Source organism: Erinaceus europaeus, chromosome 17 (genome assembly GCF_950295315.1).
Source record: "Erinaceus europaeus chromosome 17, mEriEur2.1, whole genome shotgun sequence".
NCBI classification, from domain to species: domain Eukaryota; kingdom Metazoa; phylum Chordata; class Mammalia; order Eulipotyphla; family Erinaceidae; genus Erinaceus; species Erinaceus europaeus.
In genome coordinates, this window is record NC_080178.1 from 2,764,922 (window position 1) to 2,786,910 (window position 21,989).

Sequence of the window (21,989 nt, forward strand, 5' to 3'; positions counted from 1 at the left end):
CCTTGTTCTCTCCCGGCCAGGAGTTCCTGGGCTCTGTGGAGACATCACGCTGTAATGTCCCTGTGTCTGTAGCAGCCCAAAGGCCCCAGAGTGTCCAGAGGTCTAAAAGCAGGCCCTGTGGGTGACCCAAACCCCAATATCTCTTCACCTCAACTCCCAACAGGACTTCCCTGGTCTCTGCTGTGACATGACTCCCCACTGGCCCTCCAACTGAGTCTCCTCAGAACTCCCCCAGAGCCCCCTCAAAGGCAGGCCTCTCCCTGTGTGCACTGTCACCCTGACACCACCTTCAAGACCACATGCCAGCTCCTTTGGGGACCCTGCCGGTGCTCTGCATGGGGCAGTCAGTACGTGGGACACCTGGCCCTACTACCTCCACTCCTCCCCGACTCCATGGCACCCCCACCACCCCCTGTGCCACCTTCACCCCTGGGGGGCTGTCACTTCCCCCCCTGGGACAAGCGACTGTGTCTGCCTCCCTCCAGCCTGGCCCTGGTCACCAGGGCACCCAGCCCACATGCTTCAGACTCCACATCTGTCCCCTCCTACAGTCACCAAGTGCGCTTTGGGTCCGGGGGTGTGACATCCATACTCCCCCATCCCATTCCTGGCTCCTGGCTCCCGGCCCCCCGTGCTCCTGCCCGGCAACTCTCCCCGCACTAGGGCCACCCTCCCCGCGCCACAGCTGGGAGTCCAGCTCAAAGGTCACTTCCTCCAGGGCTCCTGGTCCCCTGGGAATCTCCACTTCACCTGCCTCCACAGGGTGGTCTGCAACGTGGACATCACCCAGGGGGCCTGTGGGGCAGGGGTCCTGCTGAGGCAAAGGGGGCTGAAGGCTCTGGGCGGGCGAGAGGCCTGGAGCTATGCCCACAGCTCAGTGCAGCCCCAAGCATGGGCGCCCCAGAGCCAAGCGGCGGCCACACCCCCTTCTGCAGTGGGCAAACGTAACCCCCTCCCCACAGGTCATGACATACAGAGTCCGGCACATTGAGCGTCAGGCACCATTTTTTATAAAAACGCATAATTTCATTTCCATTCTTTAAAATCACATTCAAAAATCGGCGAGACACCCCAGGAGCTGTGGAGATGGAAGGGGTGGGCACACCCCTCCACGGGGGGGGTGGAGGGTGGGGGCGCGACACCACACACGCAGCGCGACTGGCACAAGGGGGCATGCGGCGGGCGAGGTGGTGCCCAGCGGGCAGTGGCACTGACAGGACATGGGGGTGGATGCCCTGGAGGGCACTGACTGGCCTGGGGGGTAGGCCCGCACACCCCTCTCTCGCACCACCCAGGCCGGCCCCTCGTGGGCCTGGACGCTCAAGGCCTCTCCCAGCCTGGGGACCGGGGGCCTGCCCAGGCCGCATGGTGCAACCCCAGGTTTCTGTGGTCCCTGAGCCCAGGAGCTGGCAACAAGAGGGTGCCACTCACGGCGGTGAGCCTCCCAGCTGCCAGTGCCGCCCCAGGGGAGCCTGGGGCCATGGGGCACTTGCTCCCCAAATCAATGACCCAGGACACAGGAGCCTAAGTCATGGCGGCTCGCCCTGGGGCTGGGGGCCAGGAGGGCCCCTCTTCCACTAGACCTCCCGGGTACTGGGGGGGACACTGGCTGCCCAGTCATGCCCACAGAGCCTGAGGTGGCACAGCTGGGCGGGGCATACCCGGGAAGGGCTGGGAGGGCTGCCCTCACACCCCAGGAGCAGGTGGCCCCCAGGGGCAGGGCTGAGAGCAGCTAGTCAGCGGGGCGGGGTGGGGTGGGGGTGGTGGCAGCAGCGGGAGCCAAGGCGAGCGGGGCCCTTGCTGGGGGCCGGGCCGGGCTGGGGCCACAGGAAGTCACAATAATTACAAAATAAAACCTTTTCCGCTTGGCGGGAAAACACATAATAAAAATCCGACGAAATAAATTAGAGGTTCATAAAAGGCAGGCGGGCGGCGTTGGGCGCTCAGAGGCCGTTGGCGCTGCCCCGCTGGATGAGGGGCACCTTGCTCAGCTCCACCACGGGCGAGCGGGGCTTGTTCTTCATCTTGGGCACCCGCTGCACCAGCTGCTGGGCCTCGCGGTAGGCGTCACGCAACTCCTTCTTCCACTGCACCAGCTCGGGGTCGCTCTGGGCAGGTGCCGGGCGTCAGCGGTGGCCATGCCCACTGGGGCCGCCCCTGGGTGCCACCTCTGTCCCAGGCCACTCTGTCCCCAGCCCTGCTGACCCCCGTGGGGCTGTCCCCAAAGGTCATGGTCCCCACTGAGTCCTCGTGGACACCCCGTTTTTGCTCTGTTGCCAGTCCGCCCCTCAGGTCCAGACCTGTGTCCTCAGCTCCTTCCTTGTCCCTCACTGTCCCCAGGCCCTCTCCTGCCACCCTACTGTCTGGTCACACACACACCAGTTTCCTGTCCCAGCCCATCCCCTACCCCCACTGTCCCCAGCCCATTCCCCCCCTGCTGTCCCCAGACCCTCCCCTGTCCCCCACTGTCCCAGCCTGTCCCCCACTGTCCTCTCCCGTTCCCCACTGTCCCCAGCCCGTCCCCCCGGTCCCCAGCTTGTCCCCCACTGTCTCTTCCCCTGTCCTCCACTGTCCCAAGCCCTCCCATCATCCCCCACTGTCCCCAGTCCGTCCCCCACTGTCCCCCACCCATCCCCCGCTGTCCCCTCACGTCCCCAGCCCCTCCCCCACTGTCTCTTCCCCTGTCCCCCACTGTCCCCAGCCCCTCCCATCCCCCACTGTCTCTTCCCCTGTCCCCCACTGTCCCCAGCCCCTCCCATCGTCCCCCACTGTCCCCAGTCCGTCCCCCACTGTCCCCAGTCCGCCCCCCACTATCCCCAGCCCGTTCTCCACTGTCCTCTCCCCTGTCCCCCACTGTCCCCAGCCTATCCCCCACTGTCTCTTCCCCTGCCCCCAGCCTCTCCCGTCGTCCCCCACTGTCCCCAGTCTGCCCCCCACTGTCCCCTCCCCTGTCCCCTCCCTGTCCCCCACTGTCCCCTCCCCTGTACCCACTGTCCCCTCCTGTCCCCCACTCTCCCCTCCCCTGTCCCCCACTGTCCCCTCCCCTGTCCCCCACTGTCCCCTCCCATCCCCCACTGTCCACTCCCCATCCCCCACTGTCCCCTCCCCTGTCCCCCACTGTCCCCTCCCCTGTCCCCCACTGTCTCCTCCCCGTCCCCCACTGTCCCCTTCCCTGTCCCCCACTGTCCCCTCCCGTCCCCCACTGTCCCCTCCCCTGTCCCCCACTGTCCCCTCCGCTGTCCCCCACTGTCCCCTCCCCTGTCCCCCACTGTCCCTTCCCCCACTGTCCCCTGCCCTGTCCCCCACTGTCCCTTCCCCCACTGTCCCCTCCCCACTGTCCCCTGCCCTGTCCCCCACTGTCCCCTCCCTGTCCCCCACTGTCCCCTCCCCTGTCCCCCGCCCTCCCCAGCCCGACCCCGACTTACATCGCACTGCAGCACGAACTGCTTCCCCCCACGGATCTTGAGCAGCAGACACTTGCGCTCCTTGATCTGCGTCTCCTCCACAGACTGGATCTCCTCCATGGTCAGCAGGCTCTGCTACAGGAGCGAGCGAGCGAGCGAGGGCTCAGCACCCGCCCCCCATCCCGCCCCCGCCCCCCGCCCCGCGACCCCCATCCTTACCGGGGCCTCGCCCTCACCCCGCCACTCAAGCCGGTTGGGGAACAGGTAGAAGTAGCGCCGCTGCCACTGGGTGAGGAAGGGGTTGCCCATCTTGGACATGTAGCCGTGCACGATGCAGTCCTTGCCCAGGGCGTAGTCTGCGGGGAGAGCAGGCCTGAGCGGCGGGCGGGCGGGTGGGTGGGGGTCCTCCCCTGCAGAGCAGAGCCTGGCCCCTCACCCTCCTCGTGGCCCAGCAGCTTGTTCTTGGTCTTCCTGCGCGCCTCCAGCCGGTCGGTCTCCGTGTTGATGGCATCAAACACGGTCTCCGCCACCTCCTGCTGCCAGCGCTCCGAGATGGTGAGGGGGAAGTTGCGGTAGAGCTCCTGGTCGCTGTCCAGCAACTGGGGGCCGCAGCGGGGACACGGCTGGTCAGCCCCGGCCCGGCCCGCCGGCCAACACCCTCCCTGCGGGAAGCCGGGGGGGGGGGGCCTGTGCCCGGGGCCAGGGGTGTCACGGGATGGGAGGGGACGGGCGCCAGCACCTTGATTCCTTTGGTGTCCTCCTCGTCAAACGAGCCGATGTCAAAGGCGTCGGCCGCATTCACCTCCCCTCGAGGGGGGATCAGGGGGGGCGGGTACTGCAGAAGGCGGACTGGGTGTCAAGGCCGGGGTAGGGGCTGGGGGCTGGGGCCCCAGCAGACCCGGGCCAGGGCCGTGGTACCTTCTGTAAGAAGACCATCTGCCAGTCGAGTGAGTGGAAGAAGGGGCTCTCCTTCACCTCCTGAGCCCTGTGGGGACAGGAGGGGACTTGAGGGTCAGGCTGGAGTGTCTGAGGCCCGGGGTGGACCCCACACCCCACACCCCACACCTCACACCTGAGCCTCTTTCCCCAATTTGGCAAAGGGGAGCAGCCAAGCACGGCTCAGCTCTGGCTCACGTGGTGCTGGGGACGCACGCTGGACCCTCCAGGACCCTCTATGTCACCACCAAGCTGTCTCCCCAGTCTGATACACATGTGCATTTAAGCTGCTGCTGGGAGCGAATCCAGGGCCTTGAGTGTGTGGGGGTTCCCTCGGTGGCCTACCAGGACTATCCCTTTCTTTCTTTCTTTTTTTTTTTTATAATTTTTTTTTAAATTTTATTTATTTATTCCCTTTTGTTGCCCTTGTTGTTTTATTGTTGTAGTTATTATTGTTGTTGTCATCGTTGTTGGAGAGGACAGAGAGAAATGGGGAGAGGAGGGGAAGACAGAGAGGAGGAGGGAAAGATAGACACCTGCAGACCTGCTTCACCGCCTGGGAAGCGACTCCCCTGCAGGTGGGGAGCCGGGGTTCGAACCGGGATCCTTATGCCGGTCCTTGTGCTTTGCGCCACCTGCGCTTAACCCGCTGCGCTACAGCCCGACTCCCTCTTTCTTTCTTTTTTTAAAAATATTTTTAGAATTTTTAAAAGTTAATTTATTTTCCCCTTTTGTTGTCCTTGTTTTTTATTTTTGTTGTAATTATTAATGTTGTTGATGTTGTTGTTGTTGTTGGATAGGACAGAGAGAAATGGAGAGAGGAGGGGAAGACAGAGAGGGGGAGAGAAAGACAGACACCTGCAGACCTGCTTCACTGAGAAGCAGAGTGACCCCCTTCAGGTGGGGTGTTGGGGGCTTGAACCGGGATCCTTTCGCCGGTCCTTGAGCTTTGTGCCACCTGCGCTTAACCCGCTGCGCTACTGTCTGACTCCTTCTTCTTTTTTTTTTTTTATCAAATTTGGTGGGACCTTGTTAAGGATCCACTTGTCTTTCTTTTTCTTTTTAACATATATTTTTAAAAGTATATCTATTTTTTATTGTTGTAGTTATTGCTGTTGTCATTGTTGGATAGGACAGAGAGAAATGGAGAGAGGAGGGGAAGACACAGAGAGGGGGAGAGAAAGACAGACACCTGCAGACCTGCTTCACCGGTTGTGAAGCGACTCCCCTGCAGGTGGGAAGCCGGGGTCCTTATGCCGGTCCTTGAGCTTTGTGCCACCTGAGCTTAACTTAAAAGTGAGGGCAAGGGTAAATAGCTTAACGGCTATGCAAACAGACTGTCAAGCTTGAGGCTCCAAAGTCCCAGGTTCAATCCCCTGCACCACCATAAACCAGAGCTGAGCAGTGCTCTGCTAAAATAATAATAATAAAAAAAAAAAGTGAGAGACACCTGCAGCCCTGCTTCACCACTTGTGAAACCCCCCACACAGGTGGGGGTGGGGGGCTTGAACCTGGGTCCTTGGATATGGTAACATGTACACTTAGCCAGGTGCACCAATGCCCAACCCCAGACCTTCCTTTATATTTGTCTCTCCCCTCCCTCACTCCCTCCCTCACTCCCTCCTTTCTTTCTTGCCAGGCCTTCTCTGGGGCTTTGTACCTATGTGACCCCATCACTCCTGGTGATTATCCTTCAGCTGGAGGCTGAGGAACAGAGAAAGAGGGAGAGACACTAGGGCACGGCGCCACCACTAGCAAAGCTCCCCCTTCGTGTGGGTGTCCAGAGACTCGAGCCCGGTCCAGGCACAGGCTCAGCCCGCACTCACCCCCGGCCCAGGCAGCCCAGCCTGCGGTTGACGTCTCTCTGCAACAGCCCTTCCAGCAGGGAGCACAGCTCGGGGGAGAAGGAGTCCGGCAGCTCCACCGCCTGCAGGGAGAAGCAGGGGTTGGTGGAGCCGGGCGCCAGGACCTCGGCTGAGAGCCGGGCTGGCTGGCGAGAGCCACCTGTCCCTGACCCTGGCGCCCCCGCACCCCCAGACTCACCATGGTCAGTGTCATGCGGTCGATCTCGTGCTTGTCTTTGGTCTTGTGCTGCCGAAAGGGGCTGTGCCTGGACGCGAGGGGCGGAGAGGCCATGGTCATGGGAGGGTGGGGGGTGGCGGGCAGGCGGCAGGCTCCCCACTACAGTCCGGGGACCCCGCCTCACTCACCCCCGCAGCAGCTTGAAGAGCATGCAGCCCAGGGAGAACCAGTCTGCACTGCTGTCGTAGGCAACGCCCTTCTGCAGCACCTCGGGGGCCATGTACCCATGGGTGCCCCTGTGGGGGAGGCGGCCGTGAGTGGGGGGCGGGGGAGGCAGTGGCAGAGGCCAGAAATGGAGAGGGGCGGCCATGCACTCACACGCTGGCGTGGGGCTTCTTCTTGGAGAAGTCGCAGGCCAGGCCGAGGTCTGAGATGCGTACGTGGCCGTGCTCATCCAGGAGGATGTTGGCTGGCTGGGGTTGGGGGTAGCGAGGGGTCAGGGCAGGGCCGGGGCCCCACTGGACACAAAGCCCCAGGACTCAGCTCCCCCTAAGACCCAGCCACGAATCCCTCTCTTTTTTTTTCTGTAGTTTCCATTTTTTTAAATCCTTTTCCCCCTTTTGTTGCCCTTGTTGTTTTATTGTTGTTGTAGTTATTATTGCTGTTGTTATTGTTGTCGTCATTGGATAACACAGAAAGAAATGGAGAGGCGGGGAAGACAGAGAGAGGGGGGTGAGAAAGACAGACACCTGCAGACCTGCTTCACCGCTTATGAAGCGACTCCCCTGCAGGTGGAGCTGGGGGCTTGAACCGGGCTCGAACCGGGATCCTTATACTAGTCCTTGTGCTTTGCACCACATGTGCTTAATCTGCTGTGCTACCCGCCCGACCCCCTCTTTTTAAAATTTTAATTGTATTTTTTATTTGATAGAGACAGAGAAATTGAGAAAGGGAGATAGAGGAGGGAGGGAGGAAGGGAGGGAGGCACCTGTAACACTGCTTCCTCACTCATGAAGCTTTCTTCCTGCAGGTGGGGACCAGGGGCTTGAACCTGGGTCCTTGCACACTGTCATGTGTAATGTGCACTTAACCGGGTGTGCCATTGCCCAATACCTCTTTTTTTTTTTTCTTTCTCTTAAGTATATTTTTATTTAATTAATGAAAGATACTGAAAGAGGGGGAGGGGAGGGGCGGGGCTGGGGGGAAGATATCAACCGACAGACTGACACCAGAGCCCTGCTGATGGTGGTGCTGGGATTGAAGCTGGGATCTCAGCGTCTCAGACATGAAGGTCCTTTGCAGAGCGAGCCATCATGCTGTCTCCCCAGCCCACTATTTCTTTGCTTTTCTTTTGGTGCTGTGGGGAGACGAACCCAGGGCCTCGTGTATGCAGGTGATTGCGCGTGAGGCGTTACTGTGGCCCCTGATGGCTGCTCTCTTTTCCTTTTAGATTCGGGGGGGGGGGGTACCAGAGACCACAGCACGAAGTTTCCCTCAATGTGGCAGGGTCCTGGGTTCAAAACTGGGCTGTGCACACGGCAAAGCTGTGTGTGATCCTTCTGCATTTTATTCTTTTTACTTCAGACAGAGAGGGTGAAAGAGAGAGAGAGCCCAGAACCTCTCCCTCTATGCCCCCCCCCCAAGCCTGGCACTATCCAAGGTGCTCCCGTGCGGTGCCAACACTTGAACCTGGGTCCTCACAGGTGGCCAGGTGCGTGCATGCTCCACCAGGCAAGCTATCTCCTGGCCCCCAGATTCATGTTTTTGAATTTTTTATTATTTACAATTATTTTAAAATTAAAAAATATTTATTTATTTATTTTCCCTTTTGTTGCCCTTGTTTCATTGTTGTAGTTATTGTTGTTATTGATATCGTTGTTATTAGATAGGACAGAGAGAAATGGAGAGAGGAGGGGAAGACCGAGAGGGGGAGAGAAAGACAGACACCTGCAGACCTGCTTCACCGCCTGTGAAGCGACTCCCCTGCAGGTGGGGAGCTGGGGGCTTGAACCGGATCCTTACGCCGGTCCTTATGCTTCAAACCATGTGTGCTTAACCCGCTGTGCTACCGACCGACACCATATTTTATTATTATCATTATTATTTTTGCCTCCAGGGCTATTGCTGGGGCTTGGTGCCTGTACCATGAATCTACTGCTCCTGGAGACTATTTTTTCCCCCTTTTTGTTGCCCTTGTTGTGGTTATTATTGTTTTTGTTATTGATGTCACTGTTGGATAGGACAGAGAGAAATGGAGAGAGGAGGGGAAGACAGAGAGGGGGAGAGAAAGACAGACACCTGCAGACCTGCTTCACTGCTTGTAAAGCAACCCCCTGCAGGGGGGGAGCTGGGGGCTCGAACCAGGATCCTTACGCCGGTCCATGCGCTTCGAGCCTTGTGCGCTCAACCCGTTGCGCTGCCACCCGACCCCCTCTTATTATTTTTAGAGAAGAAAAAAGACAGAGAGAGAAAGAGGGAGAGAAAGAGTCACTGACTACAGCCCTGCTCAGCTCTGGTTTAAGGTGGTGCCGGGGATTGAACCTGGGACCTTGGAGCCTCAGGCAGGAGAGTCTTTTTGCAGGACCATTCTGCCACGTCTCCAGTCCCCCCTCCCCCAGAATCATTTCTCAACCTGGAAGGGGTCGTGGGAGGGGAGGGCCTCACCTTCAGGTCACGGTAGACCACGAAGCGGTTGTGCATGTGCTCCAGGCCCAGGATGATCTCAGCCGCGTAGAAACGCATGTCGGCCTCAGAGAAGACGCCGTGCTGGGACAGGTGGTAGTGCAGGTCCCCGCCTGCAGGGAGGCGGCGGCAGCTCAGCCCCGTCCTGCCCGGCGCCCCCCAGTCCCCGGCCCAGCCGGCCGGCAGCGCTCACCGTTCATGAGGTCCAGGATGAAGCTGAGCTTGTCGGGCGTGTGGAAGGCATAGGACATGCACACGATGAACGGGCAGTCCTGGGGGGTGGGTGTGGGGTGGGTGAGGGGGTGCGGCCCGGGTCAGAGCCCTGGGAAGGCGCCCTCCAGCCCGGCCGTCGGCTCTGCTCACCCCGGTGCTGACGAGAGAGAGCATGATGCGCTCGTTCAGGGCCAGCGTCTCCCCCTGCTTCATCTTGATGCGCTTCTTGTCCAGACACTTCATGGCGTACCTGGGGGGGGGGGGGGCGCACAGCCATGATGCACCGCGGGTGGTGAGGGAGGGGGCAGTCCTGGGGGCTCGGGGGTGGACAGGACAAGACAGACGGACAGATGGGGTGGGAGGACCTGCCGGCAGGTGGGAAGTGGGGAGACCTCGATCGGGCACCCGCGGCTGCTCCCTGGGCCCCATCCCCGCACGCTGTCGCAGGCCCCCCGCCCTCCCTCGGGGGGCTCACATCTTGCCAGTGTCGGCCTTGCGGCAGCCGTAGACCTCACCAAAGCCCCCTCGCCCGATGATGCGGTGCACGCTGAAGTCATTCATGGTCAGCTGCAGGCACACAGCGGGGTCACCTCCGGCCTGCACCCCACCCCCAACCCGGCTGCCCTTGTCGCCCGGGGGAGGGGGGGACACTCACATGGATGTTGAGCTCCACGTTTTTCCACTGGCAGAAGCGCGTGAACCGGTCGCTGAAGAGAAGCAGCGGGTTCGGCTGAGCCCAGAGCTCGGGCAGGGGTGGCGGGGGAGCCTGTGCCCACTCACGTGCCCCCAGAGGCCGGGCATGGGCCTCTCAGAAAGCTGCTCCTTTTGGGGGGCTGGGATCTGCCTCTCCCCAAAGCACCTCCCCACCAGGGCAGCTCAGGCTCCAGGCCCATGTGTGCCCTCCCCTCTCAGGACCGGCCTTGCTGTCCTTCTAGGTGACGGGCAGAGAAGGGCCCCGGTGCTCACCCCCGTCCCGCCCTGCCCCGCCATCTGCGTGCGCCCCATCTCACCTCTCGATGAATTTCTGGAATACGTCCCCTCGGAGGTTCTGACAAATCTCTTCGATGTACGGCTAAGGGAGGAAGCTGGGGTTGGTGACTGAGGAGCGGCGGGTGAGGGGGGGAGCCGGCCAGCCGCCCCCCAAAGCTACCAGCCCCAGACTGCGGGCACTCACCTGAAAGAGGTCAGGGGGCACCTGCTTCTTCACCAAGTGGCTCTGGACATGCTCGGTGGCACTTTTTGAGAAGGGCTGGAGAGACAGAGGCGGCTGTGAGTTCTGGGCTGCCTCGGGGTCCCTCCCCAACTGCCCCAGCCCAGGGCCAACCCCCCAGCCCGGCCTGGGCGCGGCACTGACGTGCGAGCAGGCTAAGAGCTCCTTCATGATGTAGGTGTCGAAGATTTCCCGGCTGCAGGCCAGGCGCTCCTCCTCCGTCTCCAGCTTCTCGTATTTCTTGATCTGGAGACGAGACCCCCCCCCCCCCCCTCCAGTGACTCCGGGGTTCTGCCTGCACCCGGCGCCCTCCCTCGGGCAGGCGGGCAGGCGGGCAGGCGGGCGGCCTCACCTCCTCATAGAACTCCACCAGGGGCTTGGCCTCCTCCAGGTGCTTCAGGCAGAAGTCGCGGAAGAGCAGGTACCCTGAAAGCCGGTGGGTGTGTTGGGGAGCAGAGCTGTACGCCCCCCCCCCCCCCCCCCCCGGCTCTCCAGCATGGCGGAGGCGTGGGGGGAGGGGGCCTTCCTGCCCCAGGCAGAGTCTGAGATTCCAGCCTTGGGGTTGGGGTGCCCGTGCAGCCCCGGTTTCCGGGGAGGAAGCAAACCCCCAGGCCTCGTGCCACAGTCCTCTGGCTGATTCTCCCAGCAGCCCTGAGAAATGGGCAGCCAGGGGCCGGGTGGTGGTGCAGCTGGTTGGGCGCATGTCACCATGTGCGAGGACCCGGGTTCAAGCTTCCCGTCCTCACCTGCAGTGTGTGTGTGTGTGTGTGTGTGTGTGTGTGTGTGTGTGTGTTTTGCAAAAGGTGAAACAGGGCTGCAGGTGTCTGTCTGTCTCCCTCCCTCCCTCTCTACCTCTCAATTTTTGCCTGTCTCTATCAAGTAAGTATATAACTAGGACATAAGGCCCAGCTGGGGAAACTGAGGCACGGGGAGGCACAGTAAGTCAGGGTGCCTGGCAGGTGCTGGGAAGGGGCATGGGGAGTCCCACAGACCCCAGCCAGCTCGGGCCTCACCCGGTTCAGGAAGTGGGAGCGTGGGGCCAGGGCCAGTGCAGGCTGCAGGGCAAACTAGGGGGCGGGCCCTGCTCTCTTCAGAGTGACCAGGCTGGCCCTGGTGCTTCTGTCACTGATCAGGCAGAGTGCACACCTTGCGTGAGTGGATCTGAGCTCCAGCACCACCTGGGAGCACCAGAGCACTGAGGAGAGCTCCATGGCAGGTGGAGCAGTGCCGTGGTGTCTGTCTCTCTCTCTCTCTCTCTCTGTCTCCAAGGAGAGAGTCCGCCCAGGGGCAGAGCTACCGTGAGTGTGCAAGGACCCAGGATCTTACTTTGAGGAAGGAGTCTGGCCAATATCCTGCTCTGAGGGGCCAGGGTGCTGGGGGCCCAGGGACTTTCCTTGCGGCTGAGAGAGGTACAGCCACACACCAGGTCACACAGCACAGGCCGGGCCCGACCACGTGCTGCCTGGTCCTGTGTGGCTGGGCCGTCCCCCCATGAAGGGCCGGGAGCTCCCAAAGTCTCCACAGGGCCCCATGGCTCCCGGCCGGCCCGCGAGCTAGGCCCTTCCGTGGCAGTGGCAGTGAGGACCCAGGGCCGGACCGTGGGGGTGGGGGTGAGACCACAGCGCACAGGAAGGGCCCCGCCCCTTCCTGTCAGTTCCCCCAAGCCTGCAGCTGAGCTGTGGCAGGGCCAAGGGGAAGCTACAGAAACAAAACCCCCAAAGGAGGAACTTCCCTGTCGGCCCTGGAAGACGTGGGCCCCCGCCCCTCCCCAGGGCTGTCCGGGCCACTTGCCAGGGCTCGGGGGTCACAGCCCTGCCGTCCCCCGGGGCGGGGACTGGGGCTGGGGGCCGGGACACAGGGACGGCCTGCCTAGAGTGGACAGTTGGTGGGGAGTCCCCTCCAACTCACCCAGCTTCTGGGAGAAGATCTTCTCAAAGGTCACCTCGCCCCGGTCCTCCAGGTATTTCTGCATGACACTGCGGATGCTACAGACGACAGAGTAGCGGGGTCACCGGGTGCCCCTGGGAGGCGACAACCCCTCTCTCAGAGCAGGAGTGTGCTGCTCCCATGTGGTTCCAGAGGCTCGAACCCAGGTCCCCGTGCGTGGGACCGCGCGGGGGAGCTATCTCCCAGGCCTAGGGGTCCGTTCAGATCAAGTATCCAGACAGAGAGCAGAGGCGTGGATGGCAGGAGCCCTGAGGCTGCCAAAGAGGGAGGGGACTGCTGGGGGGGAGGGGTGTTCAGGGATCAGATGGGGGGAAGGTCGCACAGCACAGCCAGGAGATAGTTGTTCAGCAGGCAGAGCGCAGGCCTTGCTGGGTAAGACCTGGTTTGAACTCTGGCATCAACCACCTGGGAGCACTAAAGGTAGTGGGATGGTGCTCTGAGGCCTCCCTCTTTCTCTCCCACCCCCCTTCACTAAAAATTAATGGAAAAGTCAGTCTGAGGGAGCTCACTCAAGGGTACTGTGCAAATGAGAAGATGGTTCATCCCCAGCACTGTTAAAAAAGAAGAAAAAAAAACTCACACAAAGTTCACTTAGGCCCAGGATGCAACAGGTGGGCAGAGCTCAGGCCTGAGGTCCTGGGCCTGATACCTGGCTGCCCGCAGGGGCACCACGGGCAGCAGTGGGAAGGGCTCCAATGGTGGGCCAGTGCTGGGTGTCCTCCCGTGCCCACCCTCCTTCTGTCCCTTTTCTGGATAAAAATGAAAACCAAAGGTCAAGGAAGGCCCTGAGGCTGCCCCCCACTGCTGCCATCAGTAAATAAATTAAGAACGAAATCCCCGGCAATTAGTCGGCATGTGATTTCAGGAGCTGGGAGACGGTTCACCTGACAAAGGCAACAGCTGGCCACCTGCACAGACCCCCAGCCTCCAGGGGAGCAGAGCCAGCATGTCTCTACTGGCACTCTCCCCTTCCAGTCTCTCACCCTCTACTCAAGAAGGAAAACAAACGGGCAACAAAGGGGGGGGGGGATGGCCTCCAGGAGCAGTGGATTCAGTGGTGCAGGCACTGAGCCCCAGCGATAACCCTGGAGGCAAAAATAATAATAATAATAAACATATAAATAAAAGGAAAACAAACAAATGAATAAAATAAAGGAGAAGAATCTGCTGAGAGGTGGAAGGGGTGTGCAGGCATGAAGCCCCAGCAAAGAATACCCTGACAGCAAGAAAAAATCAGTGCTTTCAAACGACACGTTTTGGGGGCTGAGCTGGTTGAGTGCACATGTGACCATGTGCATGGGCCGGGCTTTAATCCCCCCACACCACCTGCAAGGGGAAGCTTCATAAATGATGCAGTAAGGTGACAGGTGTCTCTCTCTTCCTGTCTCCCTAGTTCCCTCTCAATTTCTCTCTCTCCTATAAAAGGAAAGAAAGAAAGAAAGAAAGAAAGAAAGAAAGAAAGAAAGAAAGAAAGAAAGAAAGGAAGGAGAAGGGTCAGGCGGGAGCACAGCAGTTAAGCGCAGGTGGCGCAAAGCACAGGACCGGCGTAAGGATCCCGGTTCGAGCCCCCGGCTCCCCACCTGCAGGGGAGTCGCTTCACAAGCGGTGAAACAGGTCTGCAGGTGTCTGTCTTTCTCTCCCCCTGTCTCCATTTCTCTGTCCTATTCAACAACAATGACAACAATAACGACAACAACAAGGGCAACAAAATGGGGAAAAAGGCCTCCAGGAGCAGTGGATCCCTAGTGCAGGCACCGAGCCCCTGTGATAACTCTGGAGGCAAAAAAAAAAAAAGGAAAGGAAGATGGGAAAATGGCACATGGCACTGGTTTGGGCGGCTCTGTCGTGCTGGCACTGAGCCCTAGCAATAGCCCCGGTGGCAATAAATAAAGAGACACTGTGAACTCAGCACTATGTGCGTGACACACACACACACACGTTATATGAGGGTCTTTATATAAATGAGAGAGAAAACGGGAGAAGCAGAGCCTCACCCTGGCTGATGCGGTACCAGGGACCCGACTCAGGACCTTGTGCCTTAAAGTCCAAAGCTGGAGTTGCTGAGTCGCCTTCCAGGCCACTGTGTGTGTCTGTCACAGATGTCTGTCCACCACAGTGTATGAGGCCCGGGTTCGGGTCCCTGGTCCGCACCTGCAGGTAAAAGCTTCACGTGCAGAAAAGTGGTGCTACAGGTCGGGCTCTCTCTATTCCCTTCCTTCTCAATGCCTGTCTCTATCCAAAATAAATAAATAAGATTACAAAAAAAGAAAAACGATGATGACAAAGAAGCTGTCATTCCCTGGCCCCCAACATTGCAGAGCCCTCAGCTGACTCGGGGGCAGAAGGGGAGGGACCGGCCCTTGGGGCCACAAGGCTGGACTCCAGACTCCCCACTGAGGGTGCACTGCATTGCCCCCCACCCCCGGCCCCTTCAGGCCAGCCCCACCGACCAGCTGTGTTCGCGTGACCCTGGACGGATGGAGCCCCACGAAGCTCCTGGCTGGAGGGGTCCTGGACAGGGATGCCCCGTCTCTCTGCATCCCTGAGCCTCCTGCCTGAGCCCAGCCTGGGTCCCCGGCCACCCTGCGGCTTGCCTCCAGGCCCCCCCCCCCCCCCGCCCCCAGCACCAGTTCTACCTTTGTGGTCCCAGGACTAGACTGGCAACAGAAACCTGAGGGAGGCACCAGGGAGGGAGTGGAGTTCAGGGCCATCTGTCTGTCTGTGGCAAGGCCTCCCCAGGTTCCCAGGAGCAGACAGGAGAGGACAGGTGTGGAATGTGGAGGTGCAGGTGAAAGGCCATCAGGTGAGTGGGCGGACCATAACACTGGGTGACACTGGGCGGGCCATCGGGCGGGCTTTAGGATGGAGCTTGATTGCCAGCAGGTGGGCCCCACAGGTGGGCGAGTCAGGCCCCCAGCAGGGGCTCCTGTGTTCCCCACTGGGCATATTCCAAGCCCAGGCCCTGCTGCCTTTGCATAGCTCACACCAGGACATCTGCTGCCTGGTCACCCTCTGGTGAGCCTCAGCCCCCGGCTTGCTGTGTGTCGTCCCCCCCCAACCCCCCCCCACACACACACCTGTCCCTCGGGCTGGCCCTGTCCTCACAGAACCAGGAGCCTTAAGAGCTCAGCACAGGCCCACCTACCTCATCCGGGCTCCATCTCGTCCCTGGGCCCTGGTGTGGGGTCTCAGCCTCACAGAGTTTTCAGGTGCAAGTGGGTCTTGGGCTCTGGCCTCCCCCGCCCCGTCCCTTCAGTCCTATGGTTCCATGGAACCTGGTGACACACCCTTGAGGGCAGGTGGCTATTGGCTGGTGCGTGCGTGCGTGCGTGCGTGCGTGCGTGCGTGTGTATTCCCAGAGGGAACCTCCCAGGCTGAGGATACAGGGGGCTCTCCTGGTCCAGAACTCCATAGGTAGGGGCTGGGCTCCCCTTGCCAGGTGGGTGGGAAGGCCAGACCTCACCCTCACTCGACTCTGGCCACTGACCTCTGATCTGAACCCTTGGCTTTGTGATTTGGTGGCTGAAGGGGGTGAGAAAAAGCAGGACAGGGCTGGGGAGACAGCGTTATGGCCTGCAAAAGGACTCCCCTTCCTGAGGCTCTGAGGTCCCAAGTTCAATCCCCAGCACCACCGTATGCCAAAGCAGAGCAGGGCTCTGATCTTTCTCTCTGTATCTTCCTCTCTTTAAAATAAAAATAAAATATTAAAATAAAGGGAAAAAAAAGAAAAAATAGGAGAAGGGATTCTTCACCCCGGAGGTTAACAACAGACGTGACCAGATGTGAACTCAAGACACAGAAGCAAGCAGGGGATGGGGAGGGGAGAGGCCAGCCAGTTAGGAGTGACCCCACATAGGACAGCACGGCCCCTGGCAGCCTGCCTGGGCCCCCAACCTACTTCCTGGGCCCCTGCCACAGGCGCCAGCTCAGCACAGTAGCTCCAGAATGCTGACCCAGGTGTGGCCACCACCCCCACCACGTGACCAGGTGGCCCTCTAGAGTGGCAGCAAACTGGATCCATGGAGATCCCCATGGGGCGGGGGGTGTACACTGGCTCTCAAGAAGGGCCTGTCTGCCAGAGCTGGCACCAACCGGGCACCAACCAGCAGGGACCGCCCCGGGGGGGTGAGGGGCGCACCCCGTGGGTGTGCTCCCCCTCCCTCCCCAACCGAGGCACAGCCAGGCCCGCCCCCACCCTGCCCTCTACACCCCCAGCTCTTCCCAGCCTGGCTTGCAGCTTTTAGTTTGCTTCCTTAAAAAGAAAAGAACGTTTTTTGAATCTAAATAGAATAAACACCCCCCCCCCAGAGCAAACACAAGGTCACTGCAGAGCATAGTCTTGGAAGGGAGGCCCCCACAGTGGCAAAGTTGGGGTTTCCTGCCTGCTCCCCCCGCAGGGGCTGGAGGGCTGGGGAGTCGGCTGGGTAGCACACGGGTGGCAGGGGCCACTCCCGGCTGGCAAGTCTAGGCTGGCACGAGAGAGGTGGCGGCCTCCTGGGCCGGGTCACCTTTGGCCGGCACCTCCCCCGATACTGGTAGGGTCTGTGGGGGGGGGGGCATGGCGGGCGGGGAGCCCAGGCACGTGGCTCCCAGACCCAGCCTGGTGGGTCCCCCGGGGAAGGACCTCGGGTCCCGTGTCCTCACTGACCGTCCCACAGCGTCTGGGCCTGGCTTCTACGGCTGTCCCCACCTCCCCCCTGACAGGGTCAGTTCTCCCATTTGTGAAATGAGGATGTTGACAAAGCAGAGAGCGGTCACTGCTACGAGGATTCGGGTCCACCGTCTGCACCTCCCACACTGTGATCACCGGCTCTGTGGCCTCGGGGGTCTCTGCCCACCTCTGCCCCTCACCAGGCTGGGCCCACCAGAGCTGGGGGGGCTGTCCTGGCAGGAGGCCCACCCACCCAGCCGACCAGCAGGGGAGCAAATGCTTCCTCCCTCCCTCGGCACCCAGAGTGGACAGCAGGCAGGCAGGCAAGGGAGGGGGCTTCCTGGGGTCCCCCAGAGCCAGTGGCTGTGGAGCAGACACCTTTGTTCCTTGATCTAATGGTGGCCAGCCCCCACAGCGAGTCAACAGCAAGAAAACACACCCACCCTCCTGGAGAAGCTGGAGAAGCACACCCTCCACACACAGCAGGGCCCCCAAGATCAACAGAAGAACGAGGGGCAGGGATCTCAGGGCAGCACCCCTCTAGGAGAGCCCTCGGCATTGCAGGCGGGGGTGCTGTGCTGCGTGCACCACGGGGTGCCAGCACCCCAAAACCCAGGGAGAGCCAGGCAGGGGAGCAAGGGTTGCACCTGAGGCCCAGGTACCCTCTGGAGCACCTGCAGTAAAACAAGCCCTAAGGTGGAAGACAGGAGCAAGAAGCAAAGCCGTTTATTAATATTTCTCAATGACGCTCCCTGGGCGACAATGTCCTGAGAGCTTGAGGACAGGCCACATGGCCCCAGGCTCCTGGCCTGTTGGGTCACGCAGCACGGTCCCCCTCCAACATGGCACCAGACCACACCCTGCAACTTACCGCTAAGACCACAAGCACCCAGGGCCCCAGCCTGCAGCTCCCAAGCGCCGCCCCCACCAGCTCGGAGATCTGCCCCCTCCTGGGAAAACAGGGCCTCTGACTGGACACAGCTCCCCTGCACAGCAGAGGCTGTGAAAGGCCTGCGAGGTAGGGAGGGGTGCGGTGCCAACACCCCCCCCCCACGTTTTTATCTCTGGCTGGAAATGGAATAGCCCGCACTGGAGTGCCACTCAGTTCTCAAACCCGGTCCCACAGGACACTGGTCTGGGCTACCTCAAGGCTCCTGCTGCTTGTTGTGCTCTCCCCCCAGTTCAGGGCCCCCCGGCAGGAGCTCCCGTGCAAGGCCGACCTCTCGGCACCCGGTGAGGCGAGGGGAGAAGTGTGCAGGAATTTACGAGGTGGCCGGGATGGAGACAACAGGACAAGGCATCAGGCTTTCATCCCTTCATCCCATTCCGTCTGGCTTTGCAGCGCAGACTCCCCGCTCCTGGCTCCTCCAGCTCCCCCAAACCGGCTCCCGAGAGGCCCGGGTGGGCTGCCACTCAGGCCCAACCCAACGATGGGAACAAACAGATGGGCAAAGGCATCCCTGAGGGCCATTCCCGGGACGGGGGCTTCGAGGGCCCAAGGGACGAGTGCCTACCGGATGGATCTGCTTGGGTTGCTTTCGGGTTTTGTTTTGTGGGGGGGGGGGGGCGGGGGAAGCGGAGGCTGCTGCCAGAGTGGAGACTTCTAGATAGCAGGTGAAGGGTGGAAACGGCAGGGGTTCTGCTAGTGATGGAGAAGTGGGGGGAGGGCAGGAGAAGCCAGCCCCTGCCGGCCCCTCCCCCACAAGCCCCCCCAGACCTCGGGCAGGAAGTCCTGGCGGCCAAGGGTTAACGTGGAGACACCGCGGAGGAAGAGATGCCGGTCTGGGAGGAAAGGGCAGGAAGGAGGAAATCACGGTGGGGGAGGGACCAGGGAGGCTCTGGAACTGGGGAGGCTGCAAGAGGTACCAGCTCCCACAAGCTGCCGCCGCTGGGGCCCTGATGTCACCCAGGGGGCCGGGCATCTCCAGGGACCGCGCGCTAAGGCTCCTCAGCGGGGAGCCCGGAGATTAATTACACCAGGCGTCCGCGGTCACATTAAGCAAATGATGGTAATTACAGGCCTGCCGGCTGCTGCTGGGCCTCAGTCAATGCAGACCACAGACCCGGGGCTGAAGGGCGCTGGGGGGGGAAGGTCACAGCGATGTGCCCTCCTGCGCACCCCACCACACCCCTGGGCATTTCACCAAGGTGGAGACAGGCAGGCTCGGCCAGAAGGGGCTGTCCCTGGGCCCAGCGGCACTGGCACTGTGGGGGGGCTGGAAGCCAGGTCCTTGAGGTGCCCCCTCCCCAGGAAGGGGAGGCCTGTTTCCACCCATTCTACAAGGTGACAGAAGGGGAGGCCCCTGTGCCAACTTCAAGTGGCACTGTCCCCAGTGGCTCCCGTTCCCCGGCCCTGGGAATCAGAGCCCCGATGCCGGCCAGAGCTCCCCGCCAAATCGCAGCCCAGGCACCCACCATGGACCACCCGGAGGTGGGAAGAACTCCAGGTGGCAGCTGGTGTCGGGCAAGCCCTGACCCCAACCTCGTGGGGGACCTTGTGGGGAGGGCCACCAGGGACCCCTGGTCGGGAGCTGCCTGCATGGGAGCATGGGGAGACGGGGGCTGTGTGCTGTGAAGCGGGGCAGCAGGTAGCCACCTCCTCAGACCTAGGCTCTCCGGGTCAGAGGTGTTGCTGGCACATTCCATGGGATGAGGGCTGAGTGACGCTGAGGGAAGGGGCGGGGGGCCCCAGGGGTCTGTGTGCACTGTGAGCCCCGGCAGCTCCCCACTAGAAGGACAGACAGCACCTTGGGGTGAAGAGGCAGAAATGGAGCAAAAACGCCTTGCCAAGGCAGGCGCTGTCACACCTCTGAGCAAAGGAGGCCTCGGACCCACTAGGCTTGCAAAGCAGGAAGTCAAGGTTGGTGTGTTCTGGGGCGGGGGAGGGGGAGCCCCACATTGTGGGGGGGGACCCAAGACACCCAGCCATCAGCCTCCTGTTGGTCCCCCCACCCGCCCCAAACACCCAGCCTGTCTGATTTCAGGTCTCACGGGGCCCAGGGTTTCTTGAGCAACTACTATGTGCTACCTCCAGTCAACTTCCCAGGTTGGTTTCTGGATCAACTGAGAGTGCAGATGTCAAAACAAACAACAAGTGGTTATCGTTTCTACCATCTCTCTCAACACCATCACGGACAGGGCAGGTGAGGGGGCAGAAGGGGAAAGTCTCCTTCCTAGGGGCTTCCACACCTGCAGGGACCGACCCAGGGCGGAGCCCCATCGAGAGAAAGGCATTCTGGGGAGCGATTCCCCGAAAACAAAGAGTTCCCTTTGTAGAACTCCGACCTGCAGGAGGGTCTCACAGGACAGAAGGAGAGGCGAGGGCTGTGGGCCCCAGAGGGCGACCTCCCCCATTTCCTCCCTCCCGGAGCCCTGTCATTTCTGAACCGTTTCTGTTCTAACAGTCCCTTCAGCTGACAGCATCTTGGGTTCCTGTTTTGAGAAATCTGATTGCAAATGTCTCAGAAGGAAAGGGGGCCCTTAACGGCCATTTCAAGGCAGAAGCCCAGTGCCTCCCCACAGCCTGGCCTTCAGTCAACCCGAAACCCCACAGGACAGGCAGAGAGGGGACACGCAGGGGCCAGCTGGGACCCTCCCCCCCAGGGCCACCTTCGCTCCACATTTCAGTCACATTTCACAGATGAGAAAACGGAGGCATCCAAATGGGGAAGGGACTTGCCCAAAGTCACATGACAAGACCCAGAGAGCTAGGCCAGGCTGCGGCTACCTGGCCCGCCAAGTGCCCAGTGGCCACCTCTGGGGGGTGGTGGGGGCTGGAGGGAATAGAGCTGTCCCGCCAGGGGGTCGGCCCACGACACCAGCCTGCCGGGTCGCCCACTACCCGGTCCCAGTGTGGACTGGAAGTCGGAAGCCCAGGCGATGCTGGAGAAACCACCTGGCTTCCCCACCTGTGCCCTCTGTCTTCCCTGGCTGCCGCCAGCCCGGATGATAAAGACACCCCCAAGCCCTAAAAGGGCCGGCCGGGCCTGGCTGGCACACTTCTGTCCCCCAGTACACACACATCCTGAACAGTTCAAACTTGGAGCCCAGATGCCCTGGCATCCCCAGAGAGGTGACAGAGATGGAGGGGTCCCCTGCAGGGGTGCCAGCCTGGCCCCCGGAGCGCCCCAAGGCAAGGAACGTCAGCGGAGGGGGACAGGGTGTGTGCTCCCTTGGCGGAGGCGCGCGGGACCCCATGGGTGCCAAGGTGCCGGGGTGTTGGGGTGACAGGGTGCCAAGGTGCCGGGGTGACAGGGTGCCGGGGTGTCGGGGTGCTGGGGTGTCGGGGTGCCAGGGTGCCAGGGAGCCGGGGTGCTGGGATGCAGGGGTGCTGGGGCGCCGGGCTGGTGTCGGGGTGCAGGGATGCAGGGGTGCCGGGGCGCCAGGCCGGTGTCGGGGTGCAGGGGAGCCGGGGAGCCAGGTTGCCGGGGAGCAAGGTTGCCGGGGTGCCGGGAGCCGGGGCGCCGGCCGGTGCAGGGGTGCCGGGAGCCGGGGTGCAGGGGTGCAGGGGTGCCGGGGTGCCGGGGTGCAGGGGTGCAGGGCGCCGGGAGCCGGGGCGCCGGCCGGTGCAGGGGTGGGCCGGGGGGCGCTCACCTGGGCTCGGGCAGCAGGATCTTCTTGCTGGCGCGGGCGGCCGGCGTGGCCTTGCTCTTCTCCATGGCCATCAGGTAGCTCACGTCGGCCAGCACCGCCTCCAGGTCCGCCATCTTGGCGGCCTCCTCCCGCCGCCTCGGCCGCTCCCGCCGCCGCCGCCGCCTCGGCCCGGCCGCCGGGCTCACTCGCCGCGCCGCCCCCCGCCCATGGCGCCGGCTCGGGCCCGGCCCGGCCCGCTCGCTCCGCCGGGACTGCAGTCGGGCCGCCGCCGCCCGCTCGCCCGCTCGCCCGCCGCCCGCCGCCCGCCGCCCGGGAGCCGCCGCCGCCTCCG

The 21,989-nt window shown here is 61.7% G+C and overlaps 1 protein-coding gene across 1 annotated transcript; it reads right to left on the reverse strand.

Moving 5' to 3' along the window:
* Positions 1-993: 993 nt before the first annotated feature.
* GRK2 (G protein-coupled receptor kinase 2) lies at positions 994-21,989 on the reverse strand. The gene is made up of 21 exons (XM_060175940.1): positions 21,659-21,989; positions 12,376-12,452; positions 10,820-10,893; positions 10,612-10,713; positions 10,432-10,506; positions 10,268-10,329; positions 9,913-9,964; positions 9,733-9,824; positions 9,408-9,507; positions 9,238-9,316; positions 9,027-9,157; positions 6,741-6,835; positions 6,551-6,658; positions 6,384-6,450; positions 6,167-6,267; positions 4,323-4,389; positions 4,144-4,239; positions 3,841-4,003; positions 3,624-3,760; positions 3,426-3,539; positions 994-2,108 (listed from the first exon to the last, which is right to left on the reverse strand). Exons 1-21 carry the CDS (start codon positions 21,769-21,771, stop codon positions 1,944-1,946), a joined length of 2,070 nt encoding a protein of 689 aa, XP_060031923.1. The 5' UTR covers positions 21,772-21,989; the 3' UTR covers positions 994-1,943.